The sequence below is a fragment of the Ahaetulla prasina genome, chromosome 1 (genome assembly GCF_028640845.1).
Source record: "Ahaetulla prasina isolate Xishuangbanna chromosome 1, ASM2864084v1, whole genome shotgun sequence".
NCBI classification, from domain to species: Eukaryota; Metazoa; Chordata; class Lepidosauria; order Squamata; family Colubridae; genus Ahaetulla; species Ahaetulla prasina.
This window is the reverse complement of record NC_080539.1, coordinates 93,043,130-93,062,479: the sequence shown is the minus strand read 5'-3', so window position 1 is coordinate 93,062,479 and position 19,350 is coordinate 93,043,130. Positions and strand designations below refer to the sequence as shown.

At 35.2% G+C, this 19,350-nt stretch overlaps 1 protein-coding gene across 2 annotated transcripts in view; it reads left to right on the top strand.

Moving 5' to 3' along the window:
- The window catches only part of ZDHHC14 (zinc finger DHHC-type palmitoyltransferase 14), an 82,706-nt gene extending 71,192 nt beyond the window's left edge, over positions 1 to 11,514 (top strand). Inside the window, exon 9 of one of the 2 annotated variants that reach the window (XM_058168773.1) lies at positions 5,317 to 11,514. In XM_058168773.1, coding sequence (XP_058024756.1) covers positions 5,317 to 5,655 — 339 coding nt within the window. In that variant the 3' untranslated portion in view covers positions 5,656 to 11,514. Of the gene's footprint in view, positions 1 to 5,271 lie in introns of both variants that reach the window. The other variant, XM_058168765.1, reaches the window with a different exon arrangement.
- Positions 11,515 to 19,350: the final 7,836 nt, after the last annotated feature.

Sequence of the window (19,350 nt, the reverse complement as noted above, 5' to 3'; positions counted from 1 at the left end):
ATGGCTGAAAAAAATTTTTTTTTATAACCAATCCTTTCATTTATGACTGTCACAGTATCCCATGATCACATGATTGCCATTTGTATGCTTTACAACTGGCTTCCAACAGGCAGCAGAAAGAACACAGAAGTGAATCGTAAGTCACAGTTGTGTAATGTCTCACTCAATGACTGCAGAAATTTTCTTAAAATGGAAATGAAGTTGGGAGTCCACTGCAATGTTGTGGTTTTCCACTTAGCAACCGCATCACTTGGCAACAGATTTGGCTGTCCCAATTATGGTCAGTAAGCAAAGACTACCTGTAATCCTTTTTTGTGTCACAGATATATTTGTAAACTAGAAATATGAAATCTTTTTATTATAATTTGAACCATCTATATAATTTTCATGTAAAATCTTTATAGTATAATTGGAAAAATTAGAACATCAACCTGCATTAATATTACTTTAAATACCCATTGCTTCACTGCCTAAATGTTTAAAAATATTTGGGTTTTTATGTTTTTTTTTCTCTTAATATTTCCATTATTTTAATAGGGGACTGAAGTTAGATTAACCAGGTGGTAATTGACAGGATCACCTTTTCCTTTTTAAAGGTTGGTAGTATATTTTGCTTTTATCCCCATCCTAGTTCACTGCTAGTACTCCATCATTTCTTTAACTAGTTCTTTTATGCCATGAAATATGCCATGAAAATCCACTCACTCACCAAAAGTCATGTTTCCTAATCATTTTTTCATTAGTATTTGAGGGTGCAATCCACAGTCACTCAGTTATTCTACAGTATTACGAAGGTTATTCTTGATTCAGCATTGTGGATTATGCCATCTCTTCATAACTGAGTCACCTCTTTTTTATTATGTTCAAGAAAACATTTCAGATGTTTTAGAGATATTTGTTACTGCTGCGTTTATATGTATTTTCTTTAAAAATTCCTGGAACTGGGATTATTTTAATACTATGGCATGTAGTCCTGGAAATGTCAGTACCTCATTTATCTGTCCTGTGATGTTTGTATGCTTCTTAAGTACTTTAATCTTACCGAGCTCTTTCATTTTCTGTTTCAAATTTGGGATAGTTCTTCAATTAAAGCTGAATACAGATTCAGTCCAGATCCTTATAATATGCATTTGTTGTTAATTGTAATTTCTTTGACATCATTCTGTAGATACTCCAGAAAAAGAAAATATTTAAAAACATTAATATATAAATAAGATAAAATACTTGAAGACTAAAAAAAAAAAATAGAATACTAGTGAGAGGAAAAAGAAAAGAAAATCCCACTGCAGGAAGCTTCCCTTTCAGCTTACAAAACATTACACATACACCAGAGGTGGTATTCAGCAGGTTCTGACTAGATCTGGAGAACTGGTAGCAGAAATTTTGAGTAGTTCGGAGAACCGGTAAATGGTTCCACCTCTGGCTGGCCCCACCCCCATCTATTCTCTACCTCCTGAGTCCCAGCTGATTGGGAGGAAATGGGGATTTTGCAGTAACCTTCCCCTGGAATGGGATGGGAATAGAGATTTTACAATATCCTTCCCTTGTCACACCCACCAAGCCACGCCCACCAAGCCACGCCCATAGAACCGGTAGTAAAAAAATTTGAATCCCACCACTGACATACACATACCCAAATGCTATGACGTACTAGAAAGTATCCATTGCAGTTGTCCATCGATTGCATATCTATTACTGTACCAAAACAAGCAGTATTTACAGTTTTAAAGCAATAACTATCAAAACAGGTTTATTTAGTTTGACAGGCTCCTAATCTTTTAAACCTGACTAATAGAAAACATATATTATATTTGCATCAACAAGAATAGTCCACAGCCACTATCTCAGTGAACCTATTTATCACAGAGAATGCATATGTTTTTATGAGTCCCATTTGCCTTACTATTTTATAATCCTTTGCATATTTTTAATGCATTTTTTCTGTATTACAAAAGGGGCTTTTTTAATATCATGAAACCGGGGTAGCTTTCAAGCAGCATGATAGAAACCCATGAAATATTTGCTACAATATGCTGTTCCTTTTTGTATACTTGTTCCATTTTACTTATTTCCCTTTTTCAAAGTAGTCTCTTTCATAAGTTTAATGCTCTTGATATTTCTTCCAAATCCGTTTCAATTAAATTATACTTATTGATGTAGAATTCCAGTGGTATGAATCATTGACCAAGTCAGACAACATGGAAAAATAAATATATTGATTTTTAAATGCTTAATTGCAATTTATTTTTGAAAACTTTTAGATATGGTAGAATAAAATTATCTTTTTATCTCAGGCCCAGCCAGAAAGTATAATGGAAGGAATCATCTTTGATGCTAGAGAGATGTTCCTTGGATTTTAATGCCAGTTAGTAGATATGCTTTTTTGTGAGTTAAGAGTTCAAAAAGTCTATTTAGTGCTGTTATTTTAAAAAGAAATAAAAATAAAAAAATATTTAAAAATATTTCTGTTTCTATTTTGTATCAGTATTATAAAAAAGCAATGGAACCAAAGTAGCTGACATATATTTAATATTCAATTTTAATGTTAAAATAGTTAATTACAAATAAAGTAGTTAATAAATTATTCATGTTTTAAATGAAGAGCAATTTTCAGTAGGATACATTTGTTTGAAAATGGTTGGTATTTCATTTGCATTGTATGAACTATTTGTCTATTAATCTATTAATAGTTAATGAACATTAGCTCTAATATTTAACAGTTTGGAAAGATTTTGACAGAATTTAAATCTAATTTAAAAGGTATATGAACCATTGCTAAAGGACAGGATGTTTCTCAGTGTAATTAAATTCTGTTTCTAGAATTTTATTGAAGCAGCTATAGGGCCCTAAATGTTTTCAGAAGGACTTATGAATTACATACATTTAAGTGCTTTCCTGGTTTGAGGCTTAAGTATAGTAAACTGCATATAAAATTAAACACCGTATGAAAGTAAACATTTTTAATGCCAAAAACATAGCTAAATAACCGTAATATGATTTTTGTATAACATAGGTCCTGTATTTTTGTATCAATAATATACAAAATGTATACTTTAAAAAATAATTTTAAGGAAATTAAACAGTGGGAATGACATCAGTCTATATGGCTATTATTATATCATATTGTTTGTCCCATATTGACATGCATTACAACATGCCTCCAATAATCTCATATATTTGAATAATATAATGCAGCATTCATAGATTATGAATTAACCAACCCAAGCATATACTGAATATCAATGTAATCTCTATCTACAATTAGAAGAGGGCATTCAGTATTGCTATTGTAAATTTGTAAATTCAAATAGAAGAATGATTTCACTTATGCAGGAATGTACTGCACTTAAATAGAATGTGCTGTATATTTCAGGAAATTGCAGTTCTTCAAGGGAGAAAAAGAAAGTTTTTACAATTTCTGACTTCTTGTATAAATGTCAGATACAGCCCAGTGCCGTGGGTCATGAAATATGTTAAGATTACTTAACCATGGCTTATTCAATAAGCACAATAGTCTGGATTCTCACATTGTGCTACACAGAAATCAGATAAATTACAACATTATGGCTGTTGTTCACACTATGTGTATTTAAAATATGTGCCTGTTTGGCTGAAGTTAACCTTACATTCAACAGAGATAAGTTCAGCTTTCTTCACTTATAAAACAAAAATCAAATGCAGTTATAGCAATAGCACTTAACTTATATACCACTTCATAGTGCTTTACAACCCTCTTTAAGCAGTTTACAGAATCAGCATATTGCTCCCAACAATCTGGTTTTAGAATGAGGAATACATAGATATTGTAGAAGGGGAGGTATGTTATTCTTCAGTAGTCAAAACCTAGAAGGAATAGCTTTTTAAAACAGATTTTATTAAAAGAAAAAAACTTTTGCAAGCTAAATTTGATGAAATTATCTGCAAATCATGAAAGTTTCTGCCTTTTAATAAAAATTTTAGTTCTGAAAAGGTGCTAGAAGATTAATTCTAATTCATGTTTATTAACAGTACTGGTGGAAATGAGTAGTTGATTAGAAGGGCTGTGAAGACCTGGGTCTTTGTCACATTTGCCATCTTTAATCTTAACCCGTTTATTGATTTTATAGTAATTTCTTTGTTTGATTGTTGAGTCACTCAAGAGCCATTAAGTTGGGTGGCATATAATTTTAGTAAATTTTAGCTAAATAGTGTCTGCAATAATGATGCAACTATAAACAGATAAATGAAGGGTTTAGATTGTATCAACAGAAGTCTGATTGACAAGTTATGGAAAATAATTATTCCATTTTATTCTATTTTGGCCAATTCCTATCTTAAGTACTATTGTACTTAAGATACTTTAAGGAGGATTCAATATTTAAAGTTTGAAGAAAGACAATGATCAGGAGATTAAAAATACCCTTTTGAAAAAGCGATTGAAAGAATAGGTATGTTTAGCTGGAAAAAATTATGAGTCTGGGATGTATGATAGCATTTTTAAAATGATGTTACATAGAAGACGATCAAGGTCTGTTCTTTCTTCTTTCATAGAACAGGACATGAAAAAGTGGATTAAGTGACAGGAAGGCAGATACCAAATGAAAATATTAGAAAAAACACATAAGAGCAGTTCAGTGGAAGAACCAGTTATCCAGAAAGGTGTTGGTCTCCCCTTCAGTGAATATGTTAAGCAAATTCTAGACAGGCATCTATGTGGGGCTTATTAATTTGAATTCCTGCCCTGTGCAGGAGATTGTACTTTGTGGCTTAAATGATTCTTTTCACCTCTGATTCTATAATGTGCTTTTTACCCAAATAAAGCTGCAGAGTTATTATGTTGCTGAGCTCTTCTCATTGCTAGAAAACTGATGGAAGCATAAATTTTGAATGTGTACAGATTATCATGTATACAGAGAACTGCAGACTTTGTGTATTGAAAGCTCTTTAAATCTGCCCAGCTGTTGTTTGAAAGAGTCCATAGCCTTAAATAAGGATGCAGAGCCAAAGTACAAGACCTACACAGAGATACTGTATGTAAATATCAATGTACGGTGGGGGAAAGTTAGCATGTTTATCAATTATTTTATCTGGCAAATGCTTTTCATACTATATACTATCACTTCTCTGGAATTCATCAATCTATTGTACATGCTGTCTTGGTCAGTTTAACAAGGAAGTATAATTAATAACTCTTTTCTTTCTTTTTATGTCCCATTCCTCTTTTGTCCATACCCTTCCATCTCTGTATTTCTCATGCCTTGTATATTTTTTTGGTACCCTTCCATTCTTCAGTGTGATCAAGATCAGTGCATTCAGAGCACTAAATTCGTTTTGCAGGCTGCTGCCACTCCACTCCTCCAGAGCGAGCCCAGCCTAAGTAGTGAAGAGCTGCCTTTACCAGGAAAAATTACTCTTGGTGCTCCCTGTGCTATGGTGACACTAGGACAACCAACGCCACCTTCTTCCATCCCAAATCTCACATCAGAAACAAGCTTGTCAGAAATGCTACCATTAAAAGAGGAGCCTGAAAACCATCCATTTCTTACTCCTGAAGAAGCTCCACCCGGGATGTTACCCCTTGGACACAGCCGCACCATGCACAGCCTCAGCCTGGTTAGCCAGGATTCACTGCATGAAGACTCAGTGCGTGGCCTTGTTAAACTCAGCTCAGTCTAAATGATATAGAACATGACCGCAATTAAACACAGCTTATTTAACTCCAAAAGCAATTAGCCTTTGGACTCTGACATATATGTCACTGAAAATTATTATGTAAAGAACCCTATTGAAGGACAAATTATTTTTGTGCCGTGAAGTTAACCATTACATTTGTTTTATAGCCAATTTATTGGTGGCTTGGGTTTGATGGTTACATGGTTAAATAACCAATTTAGTTGAAATTTGTTCGGTGATTTCCAAAGCAGTTTGGAATCCTGGTACTGCAAAGTTGGTTATTATAGTGCTTAAAATATGAATGGATATAAGCGTCATATTCCATGTTTTATGAAGTTCCTTGTTGTAATATCTCCTTTGTAGCCAGACATTACTGTGCTACTCATATTTGAAGCAAGATTACCATTGGATGAATGCAAAATCAATAAGGGTTGCAATTGTGGATTTGCATGCCACATTACAGTGGGTGTTACAGTAGTGTTGGTTTTTGAAAGACAGTGCTGCTTTACTATTTGTGAGTACCAAAGTGCTGTTCATTGTAAAAGACAGTACAACAAACAATATTAACTTTTTTCAATCAATGAATTATAAATAAATGAACTGGCAGTGCTCAGTTATGGAGGATTACCTGTTTTTGCATATCATTTACGTTTTAGTGTGAAATAACATATTGTGTTGTGCCATAACATAGATTTCTCTCCACCCATCCCCACCTGTGATCACACAAGACGTATATATTCAATAAGATGGCATTCTCTATATCTTTGAATATGTATACATTTCTCTCCATACAAAGCTGATGTAAAACAGCATATTACAATACAACAAATTACTTTTTTCCTAAGATTATATCATTAAGCAGCCAAAGGAACTTCCTAGATCCAATTATGGTCTTGAGTATTTATACAGTTTTATATATAACCTACTTAATAATGCTATATGCTGATAATTGGTCTGTTTGTTAAAAATTACTTGATGTTAGTGGGTTGGATTGAGAAAACTTCCATTTTCAAAAGGATTTTGATTCAGCAGAGGCTTCCATACAAAGATTGCCTCCTATATTATTTAAAAAAAATGTTCACAAAGGAACTGTCTACAACAGCATGGAGGTGATGTGAAGCTAGTGGGCAAAAAAAAAAACCTAATGAAAAGGTGGGGAGGGCTTTCTCCCTCTTAATGATTTCAGGAGCCATCACTGCTCCCTGACGGATTTCATTTATTTGTTTGAGGCTCATAGTTAAAATCATTGGAGGAATCTTTCACTAGAAAGATTGAAAGGACACTCATATTCTTAACTTCGTTGATAAAACAAGGGTCACTGGGAAGTCCTTCAACTGTTTGTAATCAATAACTATCATTCAGCCATCATTATTAACAAAAATGTTTCAATTTAAATTTGTGATTGATGCTTGATTCTAAGAAATTTCTTATGGCTTAAAGAAAAGACATTCCCTCAGGGATAACAAACATAATAAGAACTTAAACGTTGCAAGCCATTGCATTTTGTCTTGGTTTTAAGATGCTAGGACCTGCAATACCCTTTTCTCAGGACAAAGTTTAGTGCAAAGTTATTTTTGTGGCTGTGTGTGTGTGTTTGTATATCCACATACACGCTAAGCATAACTGCAGGCAAGTACACTTAAAAAACAGATTGTGAAGAAACAAATACATTGCACCTGAAAGACACTGACAATATACCTTTAGAAGGAAAAAAGCACAATGTTTTAATTGGAATAAGGCCATCTTTATTATAGAAATGCCAGATGACTTAATGGGGAAGAAAAAAACCCTTACACTGTGTACGATTTTGTAATTTTTTCTGAGTAGTGGCGATTTTCCTTTTGTTTGCATGTATAGAAAATAACCAGATATGTCTTTTTCCCATTTTACAGAAAACTATTCATGGTGTGCAGTTATTTGACTGTGAACCATAAACATTTACAGTTTTCATGTAAAGAGATACTGTCTGTTTTTCTGCCTGACCTCACAGGATTTATTTGAAATCCTGCATATGTTACTTTAGCGCATGCACATTCCAAAGAAAAAAAACTAGGTGAGTAGTATTCTCTTCACGTAGTAAAGTTGATTACTGCATGGACAGGTGTTACCAGCAACAAATAGCTGTTAATTCCATATAATAACAGGGAGTGGCCGATTTGGAGAAGATTTAGTCAGTTGACACAAAGGAAGCCTACTTCCTCAGAAAGCCTATGTAATTGTTTACCATTTCCATACAACAAACACCTCAAAGTTCGCAATCCCCAAACTGGCTTGGTGAGTTCATGATAGGTAGTATGGGATGATACATCATGATAATTTCTAAATACAGCCTGGGTTATTGTTATTTTTATCCCAAGCATTATGAATTGGCTACCTTTTTAGTAAGGAGAATCAAGACAGAAGAAATTACTTTTGCCTCATTACATTAAAATTGGATTTTAGTCATTCTTTAAAATCCATTCTTTAAAATAAAATTATCTAGTTATTGCCTAGATAATAACTTGATGTAATTTATTTTTAAGAGACATAGATATTGGTTAGAGCAGTGTATCCATTAACAAGCTTAGTATTTTACTAATTCAATTGACACCGGAAGATAGAGCATCCATTTCCTGTAGTGTAAAAAATCAACAATGTTAAAAATTTTACCCTGCCATTATTGCTTCGCAGCTGTGAAGCTCACACAATGGAATAGAAGTATTTAAAAAATGTATTGGCTCACATGTCCATAGAAATGCTCATTTTATTTTACTAGCATTTTTTGAATATCTTTGCCATTAGGAAATTGCAGTGTCACATGTGGTACCAGACCCATTTGGATTTCTTTGGTTTTTTTCAGTCTGGCAGGATAGAAAGTTATCCTGTCGTCGTTTTTAAGCGCACCTCTCATTTAAAGCTTTCAAATGCTGCACTGCAACATGGGATATCTTCCTTGGCTTACCTGATGTTTGAGGGAAGCTTATGTACAGAAAAGTACTGTGAATACCTATTTTAGAAGAAATTATTTTTGTTTGCATTGATGTTTAGTATTTTTTGCTGTTTATACTGTTTCTGACTTTATGTTGAAGAATAAAAATACAGCCTTTTTAAGCATTGCCTTCTGTCTTATGATTTGTTTTGACATGCCTAAAAAAAATGCAGTACTTCTTTTATTTTACCATGACATTTTAAATCATATACTGCTGCCTCATGATGACATCTGCTGGAGAATGCTGGAAGGAGTCTGTCTTTCAACTAAAGCTGTTTTGTTAATGTATGTGATAATTCTATAAGACTTAATATTAACATTTTCCAGTATTATAGGAGATCGATAGTCAACTTTTCTACAAGCAATATTCTTTTTCTTTCATCAGTTGTAAATAGAATTCATTTAATCTTTCAATAATTTAGCTAATTCCATCTGTTAATTCCATCTTTGAAAGATCACAGAGCTCTTCACCAGCTCTTTAAAGTGTTGAAGCTAAAACCCTGGTTGATGGTGATACTTACAGTAGCCCTATACCATTGGAAAAGTCTAGACAAAATTAGAATTTCTCTTCATAGTAATGTTTTACAATTACTGTTCACTAATTATCTTACAAAACAAATGATTCTTGTAAAAATTCTCATCAGCAATTTCTTCATTATTTGTTACATTTTTACCCCATCCTTCCTCCAGGAACTCAAGGTTTCACCCCTCAAAAAGCAACACCACCTGAAGTCCATTCTTTGTGGGAGATGGTTTAGAAAAGTGAACTATAAATAAACCTGATTAAATAGATTGGGCTAAGATGGCAGGGTTTCATTTCTTCCTTCTGTTCTGCAATTGACTTAACAACATTATGGTTTTTGTGATAATTTAAAAGAATGAAATGGATGCATTAAGCTCTGGAAAGCTTTTTGTCTCTTAATCCCCACCTTCAACCACAACAATACATCAGCAAATAATAGATAAAAACTCAAGGTAAACCAGTCCAAACTGGATTTCAGAAAATATGACTTCAGTAACAGAGTGGTCAGCGCCTGGAATGCACTACCTGACTCTGTAGTTTCTTCCCCAAACCCCCAAAACTTTAATCTTAATATGTCTACTGTCACCTCATTCCTAAGGGGTCTATAAGGGGCGTGCATAAGTGCACCTGTGTGCCTACTGTCCCTGTCTTAATATTCCTTTTTACTTACTCTTTTCTTGTATCCAAATTATGTTTATACTTTTACCTGTTACCTTTATATATGATTGACAAAAAAAATAAAAAAGCAAAGAGTAAAACATTCAAATCTGAAAATTGAAATGCGGTGCTGAACCTCATTTAGTGAGTATACAGTAGATTGCCCAACCTGGGAGTAGTCCAAAATCATCTAGTGTTCAATTTACTAAATGTTATGATATTTGGGAATTTGTCTACGTACTTTGTGCTTTTTCTTTCTCTTTTTGGATGTTGGGGTTTTTTCCATTTAAAATGCTTAATAAAATGAAATAAAGTATTGTATATTAAAGAAAGTGTCTAATGTTAATAGGCTTGAATTATGGGATGTTTTGCACAATAAAGAAGGTTGCAGAATACAGTAAGAGTATGATGGAAGTTCAGCATGTTTGAGAATTGAATGCTTGGCTAAAAGTTCAGCTGAGCAAATACAAAACAAACATGTTTTCCTCTTGATTGTTTGAGTATATTTATGGATAAATGAATAATTAATTATGTTGGTGCTGTTAGAGATGTGATGGTTGGAGACATAAATGCATGTGTAATTTAGGTGCTAAATGACTAGATTGAATACAAAAGTGAGTAACACATACGAAGAAGTTGAGAGAAAAATGGAGAAAAATGAAGTTGGATAGAACTAAATACGATCCTTTAAAAAGAAGAAAAAAGGTTAAATTAAGAAAGGCACAATGAAGCACTGATTAGTACACTATACTGGAAATAAGAATAGTTTGCAAGAAACAAAAGGTAATGAGAGGTACAGCAAGTTTTAGTGCTATAAACTAGTTCTAGATTTATTTCTTGTGTTTATTTTTTTTTTGTTATTACATCTTAGACCATGTATGTGCCTTGCATAATATTGTGTATGCTGAAAGAGAATTGTATGATGGGTTTATATTTATGTACCGTTTGTTTAGCATCCATAATATCAAATAACAGTAAACGCCACTTGATAAAAATTGCTGATCCTTGTTATAATTTCCCCTTGAATGGGAACTCTTCTAGCTTACTTACCCTAATTAGTTGTAGATTGTCTTTTCCTGCCCCTTTTGCAGCTCTACTGTTTCCTTCCAAAGTACTCTTACTTCCAGATTGAGTTAGGGTAATTTTAAATTAATATGATCAGGTATACAAGGGTGTAAAGCTTTACTTAAAGCATCTGCAGAATCTTTGACAATCTTACTTTGATAAGAGCTTGTTCAGTTCAAATGAGGTTCACCCAAAATCTGGATGGCCCCATTCTGCTATTATTAGAAGACCTGTGAAGACTTGGCTCTTCACCCAGACCTTTAGTGAAGGAGAATGAGACTGCTTGCTTCATTCCATCTGGTCTATTGCACTTGATGCCTTTTATCTTTATTTTTAATGTGTTATTGCTGTTATTGTAATTTGTCTGTTGTGTGCCTCCCAGAGTCATTGAGTTACAAGTTTAATAAATAATAATTATTACTACTGCTGGTAATCTGCCAAAGAGAGTTAGAGTGGAAGCAATAGGAACAAGCATCTGTGCAAGCAGCAGGAAATTGGCAAGGCTTCTGCTTTCTTCCACAGAATAGAGACAATGTCTGATAAAAAAAAAAATCTGTTGGAACCGTAGAGAGTGACATGCTGATTGAAGAATGACATTCATTCATACTTGCCTGAATGAAGAGATGTAATAAGATCCCTTCTGAAATAATTCTAATGGCTCTTGTTCAGATATTTTGAAGCAATCGGGGCTTGATTCTGGTTCTTGTATAGCTTCTGTCTAGATGATATTGGCCTGCCTAATGTTATCTGAAATAAATCTTGCCATTTTATTTGAATTTATCTAAACCATTTATCAGTAATCTATAACAGCTTAAGCATAACTACTACTCGTTTCTATAAAGAAAACAGGAACAATAATTAGTTTCAGATCCCACGAATATTGTACAAAATAATTTATAATATCTCACATTTTTATTATCATGTTTTACTATCTATGTTTCTGGGTTGTTAATGCTTTGTTAGTTACTCAGAATTAATTTATTAAGATAATTAGCCATATACATTCAGATAGATAAAAAATTTCAAACTTAATTTATTGTTGGGGCTTTTATAAAGTGAAGTTTCAAAATGGTACACAAAGGATAACACCAATGAAGGCAGTGCTTCCTAACCTTCAGTGTGTCAATTATTGTATTCAATTTATGCCTTTTCCTTAGGCATCTGCTGACTTTGTGCTTGGCTGAGAGATCATAAAGAAATTAGAGCTATAACTTAGACTGTAGAATTATCAGATGTTATCAATTTTTGGTTCATGTGTTAATTTTCATAGCCCCTCTGCTTTGCTAGTGGTCACATTGAAAAGATTATCTGTGCTACGCATGTCTGCACAATTAGCCAAAGAGAAACACTAAAGCTTCAAAAGGCTTCTACATGCTTAATGTAGTAGTTATATAATAGTATGACATTGTAACTGAATGCTACTTTCAGAGACATGATTATTTGACCAATATCCTATATACGTTTCTTCTGACTAAAGAAAGCATTGAATTGGTAGCTTCTAATGAAATACGAAGAATCTTAATTTCCAATTTATTTCATTTTAAAAAAATGAAATAACATGTTTCTGTTTTAAGTAAGATGATGCTATCCAGCACATAAAAGTCAGGGGGATATTTGAGTATAACTTTCGTTTGCTAGGCACAAAAGCAAAGCCCAAGAGTACAGTAATATTGAAACCAAAGAATTGGGCCTGTATAATAACACAAATGCCATGTCAAAATAGAGATACACAGTTATTTGGGCAGCTGCAAAGCCAAGGGAATTGGGCAAGTAAAAGCAAATTTGAGAAATATTTATTCTAAATCAGTACTATAAGGTATACAAGATATAGAAAGCTGCAGCTGGGTGATTAGAGTTGCAAAAGCTTGTTTTATAATTGTGAGCCTAATTGCAGAAGTGTGGGTTGACATGAAATAATACAGCATGAAAATGCTTGCTATGAAATGGAACAGAAAATGAGTTGCTTCCTCATATTTTCACAGTGCAGAGTATTAACAAGCCTTCTCCGAGTTGTATGAAGGCTGCTTTCCATCCGTCAGGCAGGTTCTAATTATATTTAAATTTGTAATAGTCTCAGATCTAAACCATCTGCTCTCAATTTATCTGCATTAATCAATGGACATCAATGAAACATCAAATACGTGAAGTGAGGCTTACATTTGGATCCAATCAGAAAACAACTTGAAAGAATCCGCTTTCTAAAGTTGGATCTCTACTTAAATTTGTCTTCAAGGGCAATATAATTCTGCCATCTACTAGTAATTAAATTTGGCAGCCGTCTTAAAAATGAATGGAAATAAGCAGGTTTTACTTTAACGTCTGTGATTGTTTGCATTGCCAAGAGCAATAGTATTCCCTTCTCCATTTCCCCCCCCCACAGTTACCACGGGAAGCTGGTTCAATACAGATGGTTACTGGCCCAAAGACACCCAGTCAGTGTCTATGACTGAGGGAGAAACTGAATCTCTTGAGCCAGTCCAACACTTTAACTCTTACATCGTACTGGAAAAATTATTATGCACCATTGCAGAAAATAGTTTGTGCAATCAATAGCATTAATATTGGACCAAATAAAACATTCATATTCCTGCCCTGCTGAGAACAATGCCTTCAGGACACTCATTTATTTTCACTTTTGAATGTATAACTTCCCCACCCCCCGCCCCCGCATTTTTAATGTACCAGCTAATTATATTTTAATCTGAAATGTGAAACATCTCCCAGTTATTTCATTTCATCCCAAATAAAATATACAATTTTGAGGAAGTTATTCAAGATTTGAAATGTCAGGAAAGACCCTTCAGTGTGATAGAAAAGTAGTTCTATAAAAATCTACATACTAGAGCTGCTTAACTCAAAGGGACTTACTTTTGAAATAAATTGAGCAGCATGGTATAATTAAATACTGCCTGGGCAATAAGCAGATTGTTCACGTCTTCCTAAAAAGGTCTTGAAATCTCTTATTCTACTGAAATTTGGCTGATACTTATATGTTCTGCATAAGGAGGATAAATCTTTCTATGAAATTATTTGGGGCTGTGGGAAAGAAAAAAATTCATTCCTACTTCATTTCCAACTGGGATTTATTTATTAACTTTCTGTGCCACCAATTTCATTTCAACTTGTGGTGGCACATAACTCATATTGGGCAAATAATCTTATTCAATTTTCAGTGAATAGAAAAAAACCTGACTTGAATATATATGTAAATATATATTTAATTATTGCTCAAAAAAACCACAATTTATTCATAAGGTTATTTTATAAATAGTCATTTATAGACACTTTAATATTTTTACTATACTGTATTGATTTAAAACATGGTATTGGATGGATCATTTCCACTGATTAACTGGGAAGATTGATTTTGCATCAGAGTTAAGGATAGCAGAGGTTTGGCATTCTACCGGATGTTTCTGCAACATAGGCAACTGATATACAAGAAATAGACTGAAATGTGTGGACCTTTCTAAAGAACTAGGTAGACTTTCATGACAAAGTGCCATGCTTTTAAATTGTTTAGAAATTGGCTCTTATTAAAAAAATCCACCCTATTGATAATGAATTATCAGAGAATGTGAACAAAATTCAGGTACTGGCACAAGTCACTATGCAGTTGTGACTTCAACTTAAGTTTGGCAAGATTTGCTAATTTTGCATTAAATCCGTTAAATTCAATGGGGATGGAATCAGAGTTGGAAGAAGTCATTTACGACTTTGAATCTAAGCCATAAATTAGGAATCCAAATTAAAGGATCTCGGACCAATGGTTGCCTAGTCTTGTTCCACTGTCGAACTGTTCTTACTATTAGGGTTTGTTTTTGTTTTTGTTTTTTGACAGTCATTCAGAATCTGCCCTCCTACAGAGGCATTATTCTCTCTCTTGGAACAAGAATCAACCTTAATTTTTTCAATGGGATATTCTACTACATGTTTGTAAAGTATTATATCCCTCCCCTTAGTTGGTCTTTTCTCCAGGGTAAACACATACATGTGTTTACCCTGCAGAAAATATGACTTCAGTAACAGAGTGGTCAGTGCTTGGAATGCATTACCTGACTCTGTAGTTTCTTCTCCAAACCTCCAAAACTTTAATCTTAATATGTCTACTGTTGACCTCACCTCATTCCTAAGGGGTCTGTAAGGGGCATGCATAAGAGCACCAGTATGCCTACTGTCCCTGTCTTAATATTCCTTCTTACTTACTCTTTTCATGTATTCAAATTATATTTACTTTTACTGTTACCCTGTATATGCTTTACAAAATAAAAAAATAAAAATACAGAACTGCTACTTTAACCCCTCTGCAAAGGACTTACTTTCTAGCCCCTGATTATTTCTATTGAACCTGTTCCATTCCCCCCCACCCCCATCAATTCTTCTTAAAGAATGTTGCCCAGAACTGATGCAATCTGAGGCTGGGCATTGAATTATTGCAGTGAAACTATTCTAGTATTTACATTGGTCTTGTTTACTTGTTTAGCAGCCACCTCACATTGTTGGCGCACACTTTTTTCATAAGTATCATTACCATACCAGGTATCTTCTGTCCTATATTTTTACATTTGATATTGATTTTCTAGGTGATCTTTGCACTTATCTCTGTTAGATTTAACTATGTTACTTTCAGTTTGTTTTTCCAATATATCAGGATCACTTTGACTTTTATTTTTGTTTTCTAGGTATTAGCTATCCCATCCCATTTTAGCCTGTATAAATATATTAAAAATGTAAAGTTACATTTATTTACATTATTTACATTTTATTTACATCATCTCTTCATCTAAATCAGACATGAAAATATTTTTTCAGTATTTTACATGTGCCTATGCACACTGACACGTGTGCACACATGCATACACAGAGTTTTGAGAGAGAGAAATGTTTTAATGAAAATACTGAAGGACCTTGAAGAGTAAGATTGATCCTTTGGGCATCTCTTTCAGTTTGATGAACAACCACTGATGATCATATAAAGTAAAAGTTATTTTCAGGCCAGCTGTATCTAAATGTCAAGTCATTAAGACCATATTTAATAGACTCTCTGATCAGCAAGTGATGAAGTATTTCGTTAAATGCTTTACTAAGTCACGGACTGTTTCTATAGAATTCCCATAATCTATTAAAGAAAGTACTACATGAAGAGGAAAAAAAACAAGGTAAGCTAATTCAATAAGATTTTCTGTTGATAAATTCATCCTAACCTTGTAATTAATTCTTTATTCGCACATTGCTTATAGAGCAATATCAACACGATCTGAATAGACTCTATCTTTTTGAAGATGGAGATATTTGCTCCAGTCATTTGGCATTTTACAAATTCTCTTTAAGTTTCTTTTTTTAAAAAAAATCACACTGTAAGGGTTCAGGCAGACTCTCAGCTCCTTCATTATCTGGTCCTGAAGATTTAAACACATTCAAAATAAAAAAAATACAAGTACTCCTCAGATTATGATCACTTGTTTAGCATTTAGTTACAGTGGTGCTAAATGAGTGGTACTTAAAATTGGTTTGGCCATTGCAGCAATCCTACAATTGTGATAAATTAGCACATACATACACTAGTTGCAGCATTCTGTGGTCATGGCTTTATCATTTGCAACCTTCCCTACTGGCTTCCCATAATTAAAGTCAATGTCAAAGCTGTCAGGGAAGGTTGCAAGTCACGCCCACCCAAAGCACCTCCCCACTCATGCATGCCCCAACTCCTTGCATGGGACTCACGTCCCTTTTCATTTAATAACCTGCACAGTCCTGGAATTATGCCAGTAAACAGCACTGCCATGCTTTCTCACTAAGCAATGCAGTTATGTGTTGTTGCACTTGTTATAACCCAAAAACTACCTATATTCTCCAACTATGTTCAGTTTGGCCTCAAGCTTCCATCCTGCCCTTATCCTGTTCTTCACAATTTCTTAGTGGAACATTGAGTTCCTTGTTAGAGAAAAATGAAGCAAAGTACTAGTTATGTGGTTGATTTATTTATTTTTTTGCAAGATCGAATCTGGGTCAGTCACAGGGACCAGAGGTTTACTCTTCCTAGCTTTCTGTCGTGTCCCATTCCTCCACTGACGGCCGGGTCAGGGAAATCCGAATCAGGCTTGCCTCTGCAGCTCTGCCCAAAGTCCTAGCAAAGTCCTCAGAGCAGGCAGGAGACCAGAAAGTGACTTCAGCAAGATAAGTTCGACTTTGCCTGACTCAGAGACTGCCAGAAAGCAGATCCTTTATATAGGCCATGGAGTGGGGCTCCATGACTCAGCACTCATTAAGGCCTACCCCTCCCTTCTGTTGCCTCCGCCTATCCAGTCTTCTGATGCGAGGGTCACTCCAATCAGCTGTTGGAAATAAACTTTCCTCAGGCTCACATGCTGTGGAGGAGGGGGAGGGGTCTAGCTGCTCTGTTTGCCTGGGCATGGAGCTGGGGCTGGGGGTTGCTCCCTCCTCTGCAGCCTGCTTGGGCATGGAGCCAGGGCTGGGACCGGGAGATGCCCCCTCCTCTTCAGCTTGTCTGGGCATGGAGCCAGGGCTGGGGCCGGGAGGACATTCTTCAGCGTTCGGAAGCAGATAAGCAGACCCCGGCTGTGGTGAGAGCGGGCAAGACACAACACTTTCAGACTTGTGCTGGAATCCATCTTCAGGGAATTTCTCTCTACTGGAATATGTCTTTTGGACTATTCTGAGAGTTGCCTTCCTATTGGTTAACTGGTGTGTTGATAGCCGGTGATTAGCTGTTGTTTCCTTGTGCTGCCAAGCCAGTGGTGGGTTGCCCCCGGTTCTGTAGAGCCGGTAGTAAAACTCTGCTGGCATTCAGAGAACCGGTGGTAATCGCTGGCTGGCCACACCTCCAAACCAGTTCTCCATCAAGAGTTTTTTTTTTAAAACGTTTAAAAGCCTCTTTTCTTCAGCCAAAAAGAGGCTTTTAAAAGAAAAGAAAAAAACCCTCTGATGATCGTGTGGCTGAGCAGGGATCCTCAGAGGAGCATTTTAAAAACTTTTTTTCTCTGGCCACCCAATTCCCCCTCCTCACTTACTTAATTAAGAAAGCTCCTTTCGGGCTCGCTTTCCTTCGGTGTCTCCAATCAGTTACATTGTCTGGAAGGCAATGTAGAATCAGTTGCAGCTAATGTAATTGATTGGAGTTCCCCAGGAACTCTGGGAGTTGAAGTCCACAAATCTGCCTGGAATCCATTGCTCAGCCAAATGCTTTGCTGGCTGAGGAACTCTGGGAGTTGAAGTCCACAGACTTTAAAGTTATAAGGTTGGAGACCCCGATCTAAAAAATTTATATAAAATAACAAAATATTTGTGCAGCTTTCTGAGATTTGGTGTGTTTCTGTAGTGTTTCACTCTAACTACACAAACACACACAATCTCACAAAGCTGTATGTGGCATTTTGTGTGTGTGAGTCGTGTTGTGTGTGTGTGTAAAGTGTGAAACTTGGTTTTTGAGCTTTTTGTGGCTTTGTGAGGTTCCTGCTTGTTGCAGGGGCCCTTTTGGGTGAAGTGCAGCTGCTTTTACGTTGTGTGTGAGTCAGTTGTGTGTGTGTAAAGTGTGAAACTTGGTTTTTGAGCTTTTTGTGGCTTTGTGAGGTTCCTGCTTATTGCAGGGGCCCTTTTGGGTGAAGTGCAGTTGCTTTTACATTGTATGTGAGTCAGTTGTGTTGTGTTGTGTGTGTGTAAAGTGTGAAACTTGGTTTTTAGTACCTCTTATTGTTTGTATGTTTGTTTATTATTTTTATTATTTATTGTTATTGGCCACGCCCACCCAGTCACGATGGCCAAGCTACTCTCACCCAGTCACATGACCGCCAAGACACTCCCAGTGTCACATGACCGCCAAGCCACGCCCACAAATAAACCATGCCCACAGAACCAGTAGTAAAAAAATTTAGAACCCACCTCTGTGCCAAGCCCTCGGTTCCATAGAACCTGATAAGCTGGTGGTAAATCAACACTCCTGTTGACTGACAAGGGGCCAGTTTCCCAGGTTTCAATCATTTCCCCAGCTATCTTTGTACCTGCATGGCCAACAATCTTAGCTTTTTTTCCCCTTAAGTAATGGCATTTTGCTGTATTCTGCACCCAAAGAATACAGGGTATGGAGCCTCAGACTGAAGTTAAAAGTCTGCGTTGACATGGTAGAAATTGAATAAATAAGGGCACTTTGGAACCTGCAAGATATCTATAAAATCTAATTTTTCCCAAAGCTGAAAATAGTATTTTTCAAAGTCAAACATAACATTTTATCATTCACATTACTGCAAGGCAAATACTCTGAAGCCCCATTAACTGAGCATAATTGCCTATTAATGACAAGAGATCAAAACCATTTCACATGTATTACTACGTTTTAAAATCTATTGGGATATCAGGTCCTTTTATCTTCTGCCCCTAATATGTATATTTCCAAGAAGATCAAACAATTTCTATGTGAATCATCATGTAGAAGATACCAAACCATTTACCACTTGCACAGTAGCCAATT